The sequence below is a fragment of the Phodopus roborovskii genome, unplaced genomic scaffold, assembly GCF_943737965.1.
Source record: "Phodopus roborovskii unplaced genomic scaffold, PHOROB, whole genome shotgun sequence".
NCBI classification, from domain to species: Eukaryota; Metazoa; Chordata; class Mammalia; order Rodentia; family Cricetidae; genus Phodopus; species Phodopus roborovskii.
The window spans coordinates 4,229,484-4,249,421 of record NW_026126602.1 but is presented as its reverse complement, the minus strand read 5'-3'; the positions used below and the strand labels follow the sequence as shown (position 1 = coordinate 4,249,421).

At 42.9% G+C, this 19,938-nt stretch overlaps 1 protein-coding gene across 1 annotated transcript; it reads left to right on the top strand.

The window, feature by feature from the left end:
* Positions 1-876: 876 nt before the first annotated feature.
* Positions 877-14,168, top strand: LOC127237416 (lysozyme-like protein 1). The gene is made up of 5 exons (XM_051205704.1): positions 877-1,003; positions 1,136-1,299; positions 1,807-1,965; positions 13,235-13,313; positions 13,998-14,168. The coding sequence occupies exons 2-5, from the start codon at positions 1,161-1,163 to the stop codon at positions 14,065-14,067; spliced, it is 447 nt and encodes a 148-aa protein (XP_051061661.1). The 5' UTR covers positions 877-1,003; positions 1,136-1,160; the 3' UTR covers positions 14,068-14,168.
* Positions 14,169-19,938: the final 5,770 nt, after the last annotated feature.

Below are 19,938 nucleotides of genomic sequence, written 5' to 3'. Positions count from 1 at the left end.
AGCCACCTCCACTGGAGTAGCAATGAGGGAGACCCCTCAAAAACAAACATCCCATTTTTTTTTTTTTTTGCAACGTCAGATAGTATGTCTCTCAATACCTCCCCATCTGGAAAAACATCAAATAGGAGAATGGCAGAGACATAGAGCCCTCAGCAGACCAGAAGTCCAATGTCCCCACAGACACTAATTTGTCCCACCTCTTGCCACAAAATTGAGTGCATATGTAGGGAATACCTCTCTCCTTTCTTTCCTCATCTATATGGAGTGAAGGTGAACATCTGGAAAGGCCATGGTGTCCACCTGGATATCAGTGACGGAAGGTACATTCCTCTTTGTCTGATTCTAAGGACACAGCAAGAGCCCCCAGTCTTATTCCTGCCCTGTGTATTGTGTCTGAGTTAACACCACCACCACCACCACCAAAATCCACACACCGCGCCAACATAGAGGTTCAGAATGGCTGAAAACAGGCAGGAAGTCATCAGGTGGGTGTAGCATGAATTCTAATTGTTCTTAATAATAAAAACTTGGAGTCAGCTATCAGGGGTGAAAGCTGGAGGATCAGAGAAGCAGAGCTGCTAGCCACTGTAGATTTCTTACTTCTACCAATACCAATGCTCAGACCAAAGCGACGATCCTGTCCTCAGACTGTATGGCTCCTCAGTCTGCACTGAGCTCCTGTCTCCTCCTGTCTTATTTTCCTCTCTCTGCCAAGCTGTATCACTCCTGTCTCCACCTCCTCAAGTGCTGGGATTTAAGGCATGTGATCCCAAGTGCCGGAATCACCTTTGTGTGAGCTCTGTTTCTCTTTTAGAGTTAATCTCTTGTAGCCCAGGGTGGCCTTGAACTCACAGAGATCTGTCTGCCTCTGTCTCCCAGGTGCTGGGATTAAAGGTGTGTGCCACTATTGCCTGGCTTCTATGGCTAACTAAGTGGCTTATCTCTACACTCTGATATTCAGGCAAGCATTATTTGTTATAGCATAAACAAAATATCACCACAGGTGGGGTTGCCCACAACCAAGAAGTACTAACATGGGGTTGCCCTCAACCAGGATAACTATGTTCTGAAATTCTGGTGACTAGTGGTCTGAGGATGAACCAAGGTTGTCTGATCTCTCTGGATCTTTTGGCAGGCTCTGCTTCCAACGGACCTTAGGGATGAAGGCTGCCGGCGTCTTGGCCCTGATTATTAGCCTCAGCATAGTTGCAGAATCCAAAGTCTACACTCGATGTAAACTGGCAAAAATATTTGTGAATGCTAACCTGGACAATTACCGGGGATTTAGCCTTGGAAACTGTGAGATTCCTCCCCTGCCTCCTGTCTTATTCTAGTTTTGAGTGTGGGCGTCTGCTAGGAGGTGTTGCAGAACCACTCCGTGTTTCCACCTGGATCTCCAGCCTGGCAAGCTCTACCCCCACCTGAGATGGCTCCCAGCTCTTCACATATTCTCCTCTGCTGCTTATGCTCACCCTTATCTCCTCTCCCCCATGGTCCTTGGTTGCTCATTGCTGGAGTCCTGTGCTCATGACCCCAGGGTGGGAAAAGAACAATGATGCCACCCATCCCAGTGTGTAGAAGAGACTAGGAGTGCCCAGATAAGGCTCAGTAGTGGTTCTTGTGGGCACCCTGCTCCTGTACACACTCCCGCACCCTGCTGAAGCTCGTTCTCACATGTGCACCCTGCCCAAAGTTCTGCTGGGAGGAGGCTAGTGAGTATAAAGAAATTGTATAGAGAAAGTCACTTCATAGGGCAGACTGAGCTAAAGGACTGTGGTCCCCTTAGGTCTTTCTCTCCACATATAGGGATCTGCATGGCATACTATGAGAGCCACTACAACACCACAGTCCGGACCCTCCTGAAGGACGGGAGCATTGATTATGGCATATTCCAGATAAACAGCTTCACTTGGTGCAGGAATAAAAGAAGACAGCAGAAGAATCACTGTCACGTTGCCTGCTCAGGTACTGTCCCTGATTATCCAAATTCTCCATCTTCTGGAGGCCAAGATAAGATCGTAGGTCACAGAAGGTGCACCTGCATCTGCTTGAAAACTCAAGGTTCATATTCACAGCCTTGTCATTCCTGGGCCGGCATATGGCTCAGGAGCTTCTCCTGCGGCATAGGTGAACAAATGTCTCATTCGTCCTATGGTGGTTTTTAGTGAGCCCTCCGTGGAAACGGGGTTGAACAGATTACCTAGGTCTTTTCCTGAACTGCAACATTTCCATTTTCAACAGGAATGGAAAGTGTTCCCTGACAAGTGCATACCAGAACTGCCCCTCCTTGTGTACTGAACTCTGTTTCTTTGTGTGGGTTAAGACAAATGGGATCCATTTCCATTTCTTAAAGAGTAGAAATTAAACTAGGATTCACTTCCTGCTCTCTGCTTCTGTTACTCAAGGAACACATATGGGACCAGGACTGAGGTCAAAAAAAACAACGAAATGTAGCATGCATGAACTCTGATTTACCAAGCCTTACCCAGTGAACAGGAGAGTGTGCACTGATACAAAAGCTAACTCGATGGCTGGCGAGGTGGGAATTGATTAATGTGTGCTCCAAGGGAAAATGATATTTTAAGAAATTCCAGACCTGGGGATCTATCTCAGTAGTGTATAGTGCTTGTCCAGCATCTTGGAGACCCTAAGGTCAATGCCTAGCTCCACCAAAAATAGAAAAAAACAAGTTTCATGGAAAACTCTGACTGGGGGACATGGAAGACGTACAGGATTTGAGAATCTAGAGACAAAAAAGAGTCATTCTAGGCAAAGCAAATAGCAAAAACGAAGACCTGCACTTGGGAATGTTTAAGGTCGGGGAGTACTGAGACATTCTTCCTACAGGGAAGGAAGGAATACCTAACTATCCCAGCAATCATGGTGGGAAAGGCAGGATACTCCAGCCGAGGGGTTGGTGACAGCCAGGCTAAGAAGTCTGCCTTGGTTTCTGCCTGCAGTGGGTGGACAGTTGTGATCAGTCAGTTTAACACTGACTGCAAAGGACTGATTTGCAAGAAGGGCATGAAGTAGGTCAAAGAGAATGCCACCTAAGCAGCACTGCAATGACTGTAGCAATGTCATAGCAAGTGACAACTGTAGCCAGTGGTCAACAGTGCTGGGGGGGGGCTGGAGAAGAGGAAGCAGAGCTAGGAAGCAGGCAGGAAAGATCGGGGAATATTGCTGTGTTCTTCTCAATTCATTCACTCATGTGTCCCCAATACCTAGACCATTATCTGGCCATTATTGGTGTTCAATAAATATTCATTTATTAAAGACGTGAACAGAAAAAATGAAGGACAGGGTTGAAGTCAGTCAGAAAAGACTCTAGGCCAAATTCTTTGGGAGCAGAAAACAAACTGTGTTTTAATTGATCTTTGCTTCATCAAAGACAGACAGTAATAGATTTGCACAGATTGAGGACTGAATCAAGCAATGATTTACTTGTCCATACCCAGCATTAATACAGTGACTTGTCCATACCCAGCATTAATACAGAATGGTCACAGCCTTCAAAGACAAACTGCCCAGCTGTTTACTAGTCCTTCATATAAAAGACTATTCTACCAAGCTTCAGGCCTGCTTCTTCCCCTTGGTTCTGGATCCATTCAAAACAAATTCATCCTATCTTATTGTTGAAGGCTATTGATTACCTGAAAAATATGCCTTTTTAGATTTTTTATGTCCTGTGCTAAAACCATCTGTATCTTTGACAAGACCTTTCAGCCCTCCTAGTGTAAGTCAGTTTCATTGGCACTCTCTTAGAGTAGGAACTTCCTGCTAAGTGTGACAATCAGACCTGTGCATTCCCTGCACCAGAGCGCAATAGTGGCATTTCAATGTGTTTTCTCTCTAGTCGGGTTAATTTCAATTAACTTCATTGCTTTTAAGAAACAGCTAGAGCACTAAGGAGACACACCTGAGCATGTCTATGAGGGTGTTTGCTGAGAAGTTAGCTGAGGAAGGAAGACATGCCCTAAATGTGGGCAGCATCCTTCCATGGATGGAATATAAAGAGAGAAACAAACCAGGCCTGCTGGTGCACACCTTTAATTTCAGCACTTGGGAGGCAGGCAGTTCTCTGTGAGATTGAAGCTAGCCTCGTCTTACAGAATGAGTTCCAGAACATCCAGAGCAACATAGAGACCCTGTCTCAACAAAAACAAGAGAAAAATAAGGAAGGGGGTGAAATTGGAAGGGAGCTGAGCAACAGGAGTCATCTCTCTCTGCTTCTGTACTGGGGACCATCTGCCTACTGTTCCTACTGCCATCCGTGCATTTCCCACCATAGTGGACTGCTTCCCCTCAAAAAACTTTTATCCCTTTCCCTTTGTTTATTCTTTGGTCATAACAACAAGAAAAACATCTAATACACCATGTCATTCCTTAAACTGATGAGTGTATGACCTTACGTGGCAAAGGAGGCTTCAAAATCGTGACTACGAGTGCTAAGTTTGAGCAAGAGAGGGAGTATTGGACAAAATGATTAGACCCAACCTAAGCATGCAAGTTCTTAGAAGTAGAGTCTTGTCCATTTGAGGTCACATGGAGGCAAGAATGGAAAGAGAGATGAAGATTAGAGACTGAACCAACATTACTGACTTGGAAAGCCGGGAGTGAGACAGGAGCCAAACATTGTGGGTGGCCTGCAGAAGCTAGGGTTGTCTCCCATCTTATAGCAAACAAACAAACAAACATGTACCTCAGTCCTACAATCAGAGAGTACTAAATGTTACCAAAACACAAACAAGCCAGGAAGTGGGTTCTCCCCTAGACCATTGGAAAAGGAAAACATGAGCCAACACATGATTTTCACTCAACTGAGCCCAGATTGCTCTTCCACACGGCTGTGAGAAAAGCTTGTGCTGCCAATGCCATGACGCTTGTGGTCATTTTGGGGGCAGAAATAGAAAACAAATACACTTCACTGCTACTCGACAGCCACTGTGTTCACTGGGAATCACTGATAAAGCCAGAGCAGGGCATGTTTTAGGGAAAAGGAGAGTCTTTAGAACAAAACAAAGAAAGAATTCTTGTGAATTAACAGCTGATGGTGGAAAGGCAACCCTGATTAGAGAAGGAAAAGATCATGAGGAAACCTATAGTAGCAGCACAGGAGACAGAAAACAGCAGTATTATGGACAATAAAATGAATGATATTGCAAAATGCAAGGATATGATCCTTAACAGGAGAGAGGAGAAATGTGGGAAAGTTCCCATTTCTATCCCCAGCTCAATATATACCCCAAAAACCCAAACTAAGGGATAGGACTCCAGCACATAAGACCTACCCTGTGACTCACGTAATGGAAATCCCACTGAGGACTGAGAGCGCTATAGTTTCTCATCTCTTCATGTTTCCCAGTTGAGGATACCAATATTAATTGTCATCTGCTGCAAAAGGAAGCTTCTCTGATGAGTGTGATGAGTGTTACTATCTTCTATAAGCATAGTAACAAGCCATTAGGAAACATTTTCATAGTATGTCCACTTAGCACACTAATAGAATTGGGCTCTCCCTAGGGCCATAGATTCTCAGCCATGTCAAGAGGGCCAGGTATGTGTTTCATCAGGAAGTGGTTGGTTACTCACACAACATCATGCCACTGTTTTACCAATGGGTGCATCTTGTGAAGCTGGTCATTATTGCAGCTTGAAGGATGACCTTCAGATTATTCTTCTCTTCCAACAGCATAGATAACACCTTCCAGCAATCCAGGAAAAATTTTAACAAAACTACTAATAAATAATCTTTCTTTTGGGAGACAATGAGGATGGTGAAGCAGATGATGGGGAACAGCAGACTTTGCCATTACTTGACCTAAAGCAGAAAGAAAACAGGGCTGTGACCAGTTTCTCACTGAAGAATCTGTGGAGGAGACATGACCTCTCTTTGGGGGGACACAGCTATGTCAGGTGACCTAGAGAAAAATCTAGAGGAAAATAACTCCAGACTCACCATCCTCACTTCCTCCCTTCACTCTGCTGTAAGCTTCCTGAAATCAGAGGACTTAGAAGTCCATTGGTGGCTTTTCTGTGGATTTGCTTGCCAATGTACAGTGATGCTGAAGACAGATATGGAGGAAGAATCTAGCACAGTTGCCATATAATTTTCTCATAACAAGTGTTAGGGGAGGTTTTTCACAATAGGATAAGTTAAAGCAAGAAAAACAAAGAAACAAATCAGGAAAATAAAGAAAGCCAGTAGCCAGGAACTCAGTGAAAGAGAAAAGTCAAGAGAATGTTCAACATAGCCCAGGCAGGAAAATCTATATGGTTTCTAGGTGGAAAAACTGATCTTTGCTCTCCAGCACATCATTTGTCTCCATGGCAAACACACATTTGAAGAAAGCTTGGATGCTCTGGAGTTATGAGCTAAATTTTAAAAAATATGTTCTGTCTTAGTTTTTTTCTGTTTATTTGTTTTGGTTTTTTGAGACAGGGTTTCTCTGTATTGCTTTGGAGCCTGTCCTGGAACTAGCTCTGTAGACCAGGCTGGACTCAAACTCACAGAGATCCACCTGCCTCTGCCTCCCAAGTGCTGGATTAAAGGTGTGTGCCACCAACAACCGGTGTGAGTGAGACATTCTTAAATTAGTTGATGTTGTAGTTTTGTTTCTCTTTCTAACACATGAGTTTCTGAAGTCCTGTTACTAGGTGTGTGCATATTGATGATGGCAGTCTTCTCAGTGAGTTAGCCCTGCTCTCATTAGAGTGCTGCCTTAACCAGGGTACCATCTCTTACACAAACACTGTAGAATAGCGTGATTGTAACTGCAGCTTCTTATGGGAAGTATCTACACGGTCAATTTCTCTCTATGCTTTTGTTTTTAACTCATCTATGTCTGGGTACTAAAGGTGAGTTTTTATAGGCAAAACATAGTTATCCTTTGTGTCCATTCTGGCAGTCACATACTTGGTTTATGTGATTGAACCAAAGTCAGCAACTGCTTTCCTGAGGGTCCGCACAGTAAAGATTTTATTTAGGCTTTTCAGGCCATATGGTTTCTGTTGTAGTAACTAAACCATAATGTGTGAAAACAGCCACAAAAATATGTAAATGACTAGGCTTGGCTGTTTTCCAATAAGACTTTATTTAAAAACAAGGGCCGAGACAGAGGAGGGGAGATGGGATTAGTTGGCAAAGTGCTTGCTATGCAAATATGAACATCTGAGTTTGGATCCCCACAACCAACATGAAAACCCTTGCTCAGTGGGTATGATCCCAGTAGCAGGGAGGAAGTAAAGGGGGTCCTGGGGCCTTGCATGGCCACCAGTCTAGCCAATCAGTGAGCTCCAGTTTCTGTGAGAAACCATGTCTCAAAAAATAAGATAGGAAGTGATTGATGGAAGACCCCATGATGTCAACTTGTGGGCAGCATGGGCATGGATGTATGCTATCTGTGGTTTCAATGGGATCCTTGCTTTATGGCACTCTATCTCAGTGCTGTGTGCCCATGTATTTCATTTCAGCATGTTGTGCTCCTCACTGGGAGTTTTCACTTTAAGTAATTGACTGGCAGGCCACTTTACAACGGAGATGGCTGTCACTGCGTGCCATGCATGCACCACTTTCAGCGCTCGCTCTTCTTCAGATGGAGTCCTTCGGGCAGGCAGTTATGGAATATTCATTCTCAGTTAGCCTGAAGAGTTTTTTCAACTGATTCTGATTTTGTTAGAGGCCTCCTAACGAGCATGCCCAGATTTCTTTGTCTGAAGGTGACTACCATTTTGTTTTCATTCTTGAGAGAGTTTATATAAAAATAAATGTATAGATAAATTTCTGCATAATAATACACATACAGAAATAAAATGTCTCAAATATGAAAACATGTGTATAAACACTATGTATTTCTATATATGTAAGAAATTCTAGATGGAAAGGAAGAATTGCGATCTTTCGTCATGCTTCTCCTTCTAGATTCTGACTTGGACACACTTTACATGTTCAATGTTCTCTCGCCACTCACTGAGTTCCTCCTTTTATACGTTCTGATTTCAGCATTTTCCCATTTATTCTTCAATCCTGTCTTCAAGATCTCCGATCTTTTCTCCTGAAGTGTCTAACCTATCAAACTCAAGTGCAATACCTCCTTTTCACCTAGTGGCAGGAAGTCATTTTATCCTCCATCTTATATTTTTCTGTTTGCGTTGAACATTTTATATTTATTATGGGTTATGTATTGACAGGTCTTTGTCCACATAATAGTTTTTCTTGGCTACCAGCTAGTATGTTTAAGTAGCCTTGGCGGGTGTGTGGCTTGTTCCCTTAAGGAAGTAGTGTTGGGTTTTGACAAGCAGCTGAATTCATCTTTATATACCATGATGGAGTTCTAAACTAGTTTGTGGTGTGGTTGGTTCATCCTCTATCAAAGTGTGACTCTCCTAGCATCTGTTTGGTATGCCTTAGAGCGGTGGTTCTCAACTGTCTTGGTGCCTTGACTCTTTAATACAGTTCCTCATGTTGTAGTGACCCCAACCATAAAATTATTACCATTGCCACTTCATAACTGTCATTTTGCTACTGATATGAATTATAAATATCTGGCATGCAGGCTATCTGATATGCAATCCCTATTATTTGTTTGGACACACATGCCCACCCAGGGCTTTTGACCCACAGGTTGAAAAGCACTGCTCTAGATGTTCAGTGAGTTCTCTTCCTCCCGAGTAAGCAGAAATAGGGTAAGTCTCCCAACCTGCAGAGCCATGCTGTTGTCCAGCTCCAGAGCATTTGTTCCTGTGTGGCCCAGGGAGTCAGACTCTTGGCTCATCTGATTGTTTCAGATATTCTCCACAGACCCCTGCTCCAGGGCTTCTGATATGTCTCAGCTTTCACCTACCTATTCTTCTCTGAGCAAAATGTCACAGCAACCACGGGGCTCTGTGCCTCTGCTTTCTCTCTTAAAGGTCAGCACAGTACCATCCGGTGTCCAATGTCTGAAAATAAGCTTTACACATATTTGCCTTATTTTTCCGGCTGATGACAATAAGGAAAAAAAATTCTTCTCACTCTCACAGATATGCTTGACTTGATATGAACCTATTCATTCAGTTAATGCTGTCCCAATTTTGATTCCAGTTACAGAAGTCTTGGGAAATGCAGGACATCCCTCATGTAGGGAGCTAAAGTGTTGGCAGTTGATGGTTAGTGCTAAAGGACATCCACGTCACCTAGAGACAGAGGGCTAGGGTTGTGGCCCCATGATAGAGTGCTTGCTTGGCATACACAGGACCCTGGACTCCATCTCTAGTTTGGAATTTTTAAACACAGCTTTAAAATAGAAAACAGGATGTTGTCTTTACATCCTAATCAGCCTTCAGTGAACCTCAGCCTTGAGCCAGAAAGGCTGTAATTGAGAACAATGTCCTTCTGTCCCATGCTGTATAAAAATAGGAATATTCGTTATAAAACCCTAGAAATGAGTTAGTACTAGGTATGTTCTTAAGATACATGACCCTACATCTAAGCACAGTGTAGACTTCATGCCACTTCAGAAATTATACTATCTTTTTCATTTCAAAACTGTATTTCGAAAACCCTTTGTTCCCTTCTTCAAACTACTCAGAATTTATTTTACATATGTGCTGTGGTTTAAATGTATTCCCTTAAAGGTTATGTGTTAGAAGTAATACCAAATTTATGTGACTGATATTTTGAAATGGGGTGTTGGGAAAGCAGTTCAGGTTGGATGAGGGTGGAAGAATGGGGGCCCCATCTTGACATCAGTGACTTTATAGGATAGAGATAGAGGCTGGAGTAAATGATCATGCTGTCTTCCAATAATGTCCTCTGTCATATGCCTTCACCAGCAGATCCTAGCAACATGCACTAAACAAAATTCTCTGATTTATAAATTATTTAGTCCTGGGTATTTTGCTAGAGCACCAGAAGATGGACTAAATAAATATTCACGTATATAAACACACACACATATATACATGTATACATAAACACACATGCCATTTATGAAATTCCTGATATTATGGCAAGCTTTAGTTTCTTCCAAAACAAAGACTTTGCTAATGAAAGATGGCTACAGGAAAGATGATTGCTGGTACCTACATATCCATATAGTGTAGTCCATGTGTGTTAATCTTACATCTCATCAGTCAGGCATCTGAGTTGTCCTTTGTTACTTCGGAGAAGAACCAGGACCATGGAGGCGGTAATTATTCAGGACGAGGCACAGGGAGGCACCGGGAGGCACCAGGAGGCATGGGGACTTTGACATGTGCTAACTGGAAATGAGAACTGCTTTGGGTACCAATTGCTGCTGTTTTCTGTTGTTGAAAGTAGAATAAACTACTGGTACCGAGGAACTGTTCCTATTCTTGTTTGACTAGACAGAATTGTCTATTTAAGGTAAATTGGGCAGAAACAATTATTGGCATGAATCCTTCTAAAAAAAAAAAAAAGAGCCTGCTACCTCCACGATTTCTGCCACTCTGCTGCCCCTCTGTGGTGATCTCACTGTTTCAATGTCTCAACTCTGCCTCTAGCTCCTTGTGTCTCAGCCCAAGGCTTCCTCAACACTAAGCTAATCCAGTCATTTTCAAGAGAATTTTTCTTTGTTATTTTTTTCTTTTATTATTGTATCGGTTTCCTATTATCCAGGCTGGGCTCCAACTTACTGCATAGCCCAGGCTGGTCTTGAACTCATAACTAACTGTCTTGTCTCTACCTCCCAAGAGCTAGAATCAGTCATGCACTGCCACCACTCAGCTTTAAGTAGCACTTTTGAAATGTGCTAGCCAGGCCGATAAACAGCTTCTCCATGGTGCCTAACACACACCACCTGAACCTGCTGTGAGTGTGAGTCCTATTCAGGGTTCCAACTGTTTTTTCAAGGGACATACGCATGGGATATACTCCTGCCACAGAATAATGGAACACGGCAGGTTCCTCCTCACAATGTGTAATGTGCCCTTCCCACATCTTGAGACAACATCAATACCACTTGTTCTAGGATTCATCCACTTTCAAACCCAGGCTCATTTACTGGGCGTGGGGCTTCAGTTTATAGGGACAATGATGGTATCCACTAAAATGAGGATGAAGTTGTGTTATCTGAAGGTAATGAATGGCTGTTGTTGTAGATAGGTGTATCTTGAGAAATAAGACTTACAAGCAACCGTAGCTTTGCTGCTCCTGGCGACACTATACTAAATGTAAGGGTTTGTACGCACTGCTTTAGCTGCCACTGCCTCTGGATCAATCCTGTCTCCAGTTTTCTTTTTGTTGTGGTTCCTGTTTTTTCTTGTTAAATGGTGGTTTGTTTTAAATCAGAATAAAAACAAACCACATTTTGAATAAATTTGCCTAAAGGAAATGTCACTACCTTAGTCTTCTAAGAAAAGTAATACAATTAAAAGTAAACCAGCAGACTGAAGGAAAATTTCACTTCTAGCAAATTTACAAGCAATTCCCTATTGTGATGTTTTACTAAAACATGACATTTCAATCCAATCTTTCTTCTTTCTGGCTATTTTATTTCTGACAGAATAAATACATGTCTGTTGTAAAACGTTAGAGGATAAACAACTCTATTTCAAAGTGCTGATAATCACATCTTAGAGCTAATTCTCAGTGTGACATCAGTGAGTTCACAGTTGTCTCTTTTCTAAAGCTGCCCAATAGACTGTGTAAAAGTGGGACCTTCTGTTCTTCATGACAGGAGAGCCACTGCAAGGCAACACATCCGAAATCTAGCTAGACAGCAGAGAGGCTAAGACTTTAAATGTATTATGTTAATTAAGTTTACTGTGCATTATCTTTCCCAGCTTTATTTAAGTATAATTCACACACACACACACACACACACACACACACACACACAACTGTGTAAAGTATGTATGCAATGTGATGGTTTCTGGTCCATGTATATTATGAAGTGATTTCTACACTCAGCTAATGGAGCATTAGACTTACTGGGTATTTGTATGCATGTAGCATACAGGGGACTGGCTTAGTGTGTGGTGGGTATATGTATGAGGGTATAGGATGTGTATATAGTGTGTGTGGTATGGGGTGGTATATGGTCTGTAGAGAGTGTGTATTATCTGTGTGGTATGTGTATGAGTTGTGTGTTGTACATGTGATAATAATATTTGTAGGTCATATCACATATGATTGTGTTATATGTGTATGCATATGGTATGTGTATACGATATATATGTGTATGTGGTGTATGTGGAGATTGCTTGTGTGGGTGGGGGAAGGTGGTATGTGTGTATAGGTGTGGTGTGTGGTATATGGTGTATATGATACAGTATTAACTACATAATCCTTATGCTGAGCCCTGGATATCCAGAACCCCCTCATATTACTTCTGTAAATTTGTACCAATGTCTCTTTACTGTGGGAGTGATGACGTTAGACTTTTCATATTTGTTTGACATTTTCGGTAATGTTGATGGCACAGAGGTTTGGAGACCACTTCTAGGCAAGCAGGGAAAACAAACAAACAAACAAACAAACCTAACAAGGATTACACCTCAATGAAAATATTTTGATTAACAAAGTAATAAAGAATGGGACAGTTGCCTTAAAACAATACATTTTTTAACGTGTAAAACACCTTTGATAATTCTTTTAATGTACAAACTTGAAAATTACAATAGATGAAGGTTTAGCCTTTACCAGATAGAGATGGCATAGATGTCAAAGTAGTCTGAGTACAAAAACCATGGTTTTACCCCGCTTTACATGTGTGTTACTACAGGACAGTAAAAAATGACTACATAGTTAAGAGCTCTTCCAGACCACCCTGAACTTGGTTCTCAGTATCCAAATTGGGCAGCTCACAACTGTCTATAGCTCCATATAGTCTGACACCCTGTTCTGGCCTCTACATGCATAAACACTCTCTCCCTCCCTTTCCCCAACCCTCTCCCTGTCCCATGCTCTCTCTCTCTCTCTTTCTCTCTCTCTCTCTCTCTCTCTCTCTCTCTCTCTCTCTCTCACACACACACACAATAAATAACTTTTAAAAAATTTTTAATGCTTCCCACTACCCTCTAAATACACTTCCCCAAACTGCATTATTCTCAGGTAGCCCATGGTGAGGATGGTCTTGAAAACCAAAGCTGTATTACTGGTAGAGGAATTCATGTTTCTCTGTAGGGAAAGTCACAACTCTTCTGAGCCCCTTCCAGAAAGGCACACACGCACTGATGCAAGGATCCCTCAGACAGCAAAAGCCCCAGCTAACCCTCTTGTCTTTCTTTGCAGCCTTGATCACTGATGACCTCACAGATGCCATTCTCTGTGCCAAGAAAATTGTTAAAGAGACACAAGGGATGAACTATTGGTGAGCATTTCCTTAGGAGACTCAATTTGACCTGAGTGGGACCTACAGTGTGACTCTTCATAGTGACTAGGGTGCATGTGGAAAACTGGTGCCTGCAGAGTAGTCCAAACAAGGAAACATGACTAGTTTACATTCATCCCCATGAGAGTGAGGGTCCAGAGCAACACAGTCCAAGGGACAAGTACGGGAAAAGTCTTGCTGTCGTATGAATGAAAGGGATCCATCTATCACATCTGTCAACACAGCAGGGGGCAGGGAGACTGACCTTGCCCTAAATTTGTGTGAGATTTAGAGGCTGCAACAGTATCTGGTGGAGAAAGGTAATAAACAGCATTAAGGATGAAAACCCGAGCCTGTAAATGACAACTAGCAGGATCCACTTCTGAGCGAGCCCCTTTCATCTCTGAGGCTGTGTTTCTAATGAATGCTGCTAATCAGGCTACCCGTTTGCTAGTTCAGAGCTGTGGCTGTCATTGACCAGTCCTTACAAAAGCAGTTTGCTTGTTGGGGAGGCAAACAGTGACTAGGAGGAAATGGGTGAGGGAGGAGACAGACAGACAGAGGAATGGAAACTTTAGATGTCTGAAGCATGTTAAACACTGAGTACTCCTCTGGAGGTTACAGCTAAGGTCACTGGGGGTGGCCTGCTTCCTTCTGTTGTTCCCATATCCATCTCCTCCTCAGGCAGGGCTGGAAGAAACACTGTGAGGGCAAAGACATGTCTGAGTGGAAGAAAGGATGTGAGGTGTCCTGATCTGGAACAGGTGCAAGGAAGCTTTGGTGTGCCTTCCCAGATTTGTAATGAGTATGTATCCCTCACAGTATCCCTTCTCAAAGTTGGAGAGGGATTCCAAGCTGTATTTAAAGGAAATAAATATTTCCATTTATATGTCTTCACTTCCCTCTGTCTTGAGTTCCCTCTGGCTTGATGTCATAATAACTTGATGGTGTTAAGACTTGGAAAAATCATCCCTGGAATGTTGAAGACCTGCAGAGAATACACTTCCCTTCCTTGCTGTAAAGGTTCCCAAGTGTGGAGCCCTGACATGTCTGCTCATTCAAAACTGAGGTTTCTGAAGGTCGAAAGTTGCACTTGGTAAGGAAGTTTAAGAAGGCTTCCAGCTGGTTTGCCAACCCCTACATCCCCAAGAGCACATGGCTGTTCTTTCTAGTCAGAGGACACACATCACTTTCTCAGATCAGCGCTGCCGGAGAGAACCCTTCTGCATCCTGGGTGGAATCCTGATAGCAACTCTAGTAGAATAAAAAGGTGAAATCACAGTTCTTAATGCCAACAATCTAGAGCAATGGTTCTCAACTTGTGGGTGTCATATATCAGACATTCTGTGCATCAGATATTTGCATTACAATTCACAACAGTAGCAAAATTATTTATAAAGTGGCAACAAAATAATTTTATGGTTGGGGGTCACCATAACTTGAGGAACTGTATTAAAGGGCTGAAGCATTAGGAAGATTGAGAACCACTGATCTAGAGACTGCCCCCTGTTACTACAATATCCATTTGAGTTAAACCTACCAAGTTCCAAAGCAACATTAGATCATTCAAAAGAAACTTCAGGCAAATGGCTACCTGTGGTGTCTATTAGCATACCAACGTGCATTCTGGTTTCCAGGCTATTACATAGTCTCTGGCTTGGCTCAGCTCTTCATACCCTGAACTCTCTTGCCCTAAACTTTAGCTCATGGGCTTCCTTTCCCCTAGCTTCTCATTCCTACACAACTGTATCATTTCAGCACAGTCATGTCCTCATTGTACTCATTGTACTCAGTGACATAATGATTTTCATCTCAAGACATGCAGATTGGATTAGCTTGGCCGGGAATCTGATGACTATATGACCATGCTGCAGGGGCCCCAGGATGTCAACCAGGGAGATATTTCTAGGATGGATCTGCTGGAGATGGGTGTGGCTGTCTCTCCTGATGCACACAGCAGGATGGCTCTGCCTGGCCGATTCATGTCCATTTTCCTGTACACATCTTTCTGTCCTACATGCCCAGTTGTTTGAAGCTTTGATTCAACCTGCTTTGTTCTAAACTTGAGGTGAAAATAGGCTCTTGTTGAGTGCAATATGATCTAGACCGCACTAAATTGAGGTTTGTTGGAGAAATGGATACAAAGCAATAAGCCTCCTTTAGAACAAAATCCCCAGACAATGAATGCTGTCCCAACCCACAAAACCCTTCAGCATTCCCGTTGCCACTGCCCAGCTTTGACCGCTCACTTCATACCCACTAGCTTAACCTTCATCTTTCATCTTTGAAAAGTCATAATAGCTGCTTGTCAGAGAATATGTATCAGTATTGTCACAATTTAACAAGCATCATAAACCGTGAGAGAAAAAGCTTTTGAAACACGTCTAAGAATTGAAAAACAGTTCTATAAGATGACTTGAGACCATGGGAGAAAAAGCTTTCAAAACACGTCTAAGAAAAGATGACTTGAGAAGAACTGAAAAACATGTAGGACCCATTAAGGTCCACTAAATCAATAACCTGTGCCTATAGAAGTCCATAAATATGTATTTTCACTGTTATTACCCAGGCATCCATCTGTCCTGCAGGCCTCATTCTTAGTGGAGCCTCCTGCTTCATTAAAACCAGTGGCACCAAGTTAATGAGTGAGTTTGGCAGAGACCTGGTGCCAGCCATTCAATGGCTAGGGAAAAAAAAAGTCCCCAAAGTTCAAGATAATGGGAAGCTTTCTGGCACTACGAAATTGATTTTTTTTTTTTTTTTTTTTTTTTTTTTGGTAAAACTCATAAAATCTCTAAGCATGCCATCTTACTACTTTCTTCCACAAATGTTTTATTTATTCAGCATTTCTATAAATACTAATTTAGGTTGAAAATATAATTTTCCATAATTAATGCCTCAGAAATGCAAGAGGAAATGATTACTTCTATTCTTAGGTTATCTTTATTTGACAAAAGAGTAGTGAGGCAGCAACCCTCATTCTTTTCCTGCATGTGGTTTCCATGACACCTGGAAGCAGATTTTCTTCTTTATTTTCCCCATGACCACCACATCAGCAGGACCACCAGATGCACTGAGCAGAAGGGTAGTATTAGGAGTGTGTAATGAGCACACTTCTTTTCCCTTTGAGGAAACCCCTCCCAGAGCGTCTCTGTCTTTTGCATCTCAGCCTGCTCTCTGGTACCCCTGAACACTTTCTGGTCTGGTCTGCCATCTTCCTTGACACCTCCTGCATCTAGTGGGCCATTCCCCCTCTAGATACAGCTGACACTGGCCCTTGCCTACGCTTGAACTTGGCTCCTTAACTTCAGCTAGAGCTGAGCCCAACCCACATGACACTTCCCTCTTCTCTGACCCTCAGAGGTCTTTCCTCTGAGCTCATATCATCCAGGGCTGGTATTCCTATCCAGTCTGTAAAGTCCTTGATGTCTGGATTTCCTCGTCCATGCCCTTGGTTTCTCACAATCCCCTTTGCAGTAATGACCAAGTAATAGTTGATTATCAAAACTCTGAAGCTGTTTGGTTTTGCTGGATTCTTGGAGTGACTGAAGAATTGCAAGCAGTGTCTTGTGTTTATAACACTTTAATTTTCAAGATGTTGCTTGCAATAATCTTGGCTTTGGGTAGAGCATGCTACAATTTCTGCTGGTCACTCATGTGCTAACTAGGGAAGCATCTCTCCACCTTCATAGTGTAACACACATTTATCTCAGCTTATCCTTCTATGAGATCAACAGACAGAAAAGAAACTATCATGCAAACTCTAGATCTGGAATATGCCTTGAAGGTTCATGGGTTGATCCCCAGCACATAGTGTTATTGGAATGTGTTAGAAACATCAGAAGTTGGGGCTTAGATTGTCAGGTAAGGGCACTTTGTGTGTAAGTTTAAGGACCTGAGTTCAAATCCCTAGAACATAAGTCTTTTAAAAAGCAAGATGTGGTTGTATGTGTTTGTAACTCAGTACTATGGATCTCTGGGGCTTGCTGGTCATCAGCTTAGCTCCAGGTTCAGCAAGAGAGCCTGTCCCAAGGAAATAAAGCAGAAAATGAGAGGACACCTAGTATGTTCCCCTGAAATCTGTACATGTGCACAGTCACACCTGTCTGCACATACGTTCTAGATGTGCAACACATGCACAAAAAGAAATTAAGAAATATTTTAGAAGATGGAGGCTTCGTGGAGAAATCATGCCACAGGGGGTGTACCTTTGAAGGGACACAGAGGCCCTTACCCCTTCCTCTCTTTCTGCTTCCTGGCAGACATCTCTCAGTCACAAGACTCTGTTTCATCATAGAGATCATGACTCATGACCCTGATACATTAAACCAAAAGACATCCCTTTTTGACCCTGTTGTTTTGGCACACTGACAAGATTCTGACTGACTCAGAAGCTAACTGCTCCATTGGGTGGCAGAGAAAGGATGAACTTCCCTACATACACAGCCACAAAGGGGACCCCTCTGGCCACTGAGGCCCTCGTGGCTGATGTGCTATATACCAGTGTTGGAAACTGGCATTCTGCTGGCCATGTCTCCACTATGTCACTCATTATGAGGCTGTGTAGGGACTAAGTTACACATGCTCGAGTTTCTCTTTTTAAGCAAGCGCCCCACACACCCTCCTCTCTCTCTCTCTCTCTCTCTCTCTCTCTCTCTCTCTCTCTCTCTCTCCCAACTCCCCCCACCCCCCATCCCCCACCCCCCACCCCCCGCTTTCGGTTGGCCGCCAGCTACCCCCTTTCTCTTCTCTCCACCAATAAACTCCGCATGGGCGCATTGAGTCTCATGTTCCTGTTGGTGATAGCTGCAGTAAAAGAACAACAGCCAGGCTGTGGAATTGTCCCAACCTTTCTTTTCCTCGCCTTCCTAGTTAATCTATAATTATAATAGAAATCTGTATTTATCACAAAGCACAAAGAAAACTGTTTCCCAAAACTACAAAAGTGAAATCTCATTTAATAGCTACAATTAATTTTTTTGTGTGTTTTTCTTCTACTTTATCTACTCTGTGTGTGTTATTTTGTATCTTGCTCATTTTTTCTCACTGTACCATGAGATTTCCCCCCCCCCCCCACAGAAGTGTTTTTCAAAATAGTCATGTGGAAGAGCATGAAAGTTCTCACGACTCCCCATAGTTCATTTTCTCTTTCCTCTACAGTTGTAACTTTGAGTTAACCAATAGCATTTTCAGACCTTGGACTCTAAGCCAAATTCTACAAAATATCCTTTCTTCTCTTACTGTTTATTCTGCTCCAACCTTCATCCAAAGTCCTCAATGCACTTTTACAGCCTCTGTCATCCCATGGCTTTACTGACCCTAGAGCTGCTTAGGGTGACTTTGAAGGCAGTTAGAAGCATGGTGTCGATCACAGTCTCAAACAATTAGGGTCTGTTATCTGTCATTGGTTGGTACTATAATGGCAAATCACAGTTTCACCATCCCTGGACACAGATCAAAGCCAATACCAAACAGAGCCAAGAGCTCAGAAGAAAGTACTGGAGCCAGCTCTGTGACGAGCTGTATGCACAGACAAGGAACCATGTGTCTCCCTCTCTGTTGCAGAACGGGAGTGGTAAGTGCCATTCATAGCATGGAAACGGGATCTCCACAATAGCGGGAGCACATGCCACAGTGCAGACCCTAACTGGTTACCCCTGCAGCTCAACCTATCTACTTTCCCTTCTCCAGTATGTTCTAGCAGGTGACTTCTCACAGGCTCTGCAAACAGTTCTCAGAGATATGAATGTCTTGACTCGCTCCAAAGGAAACAGGGTCCTGACTAAAAGAGAGCCATATGAAGATGTGGTTGGATTTATTTTAAAACCTCTGTCTGCAACTGTAATTTCCAAACTATATGGAAAAAATAAATCTAAAAAAAAAAAAAAAAATCACCCAACTCTGTGGCTAGATTTTTCCTGGCTGCTCCCTGCTGCATCCACATGGACAGCATAATTCTTGGTGAGGAAGAAAAATCTAAATCTATAGTTACCTTGAAAAGCGTTCATACAAAAATAAAGGCCAGATACAGAAGTGATCAGACTTCTGCATTGCCTTTCAAAACTGTATCCTGTTACCGACTAAAGCAAACAGAGCAGTTTGGAGTTGCCTGGCTGTGCGAAAGGGCAGATTGGGAAAGATTAAATATTTGTGCAAAAAAAAAAAACCAAAAAAAAAAAAAAAAAAAAAAAAAACCACACACACCCTTCACAAAGGGCTGCCTGCCTCAGTCTGAAATAAAAGGAAAGGAAAGCTGGAGAAGGAGACAGGAGCTAGGAGAGAGCCTTCCTTATCTTTGCAGAGCAAAGCTGACTCAGGGAGGAGGATGTGGAGAGAAAACATCAGAGGGGACACAGAACACTTTGCCTGCACTCTGGCCACCCTGAGCTCCTGGGCTGCACTTTTGACCTTTTCGAGGAAGCCAGGGCACATGGGCTCAGGCACATATGGAATCAGATAACTTGCTGCTTTGAACTTGTCAGGCCAGGATGGCAGAGAAGCTGGGATGCCTCATTCCCCTGTCACCCACCAGCAACAGCACCTTAATTTGCAGGAGCTGGTCGGGGAGAGACATAGTGGAGGTGGGAAAGGAGAGGGGCCTGAGGTAGGGTCAGTGATCAGGGTC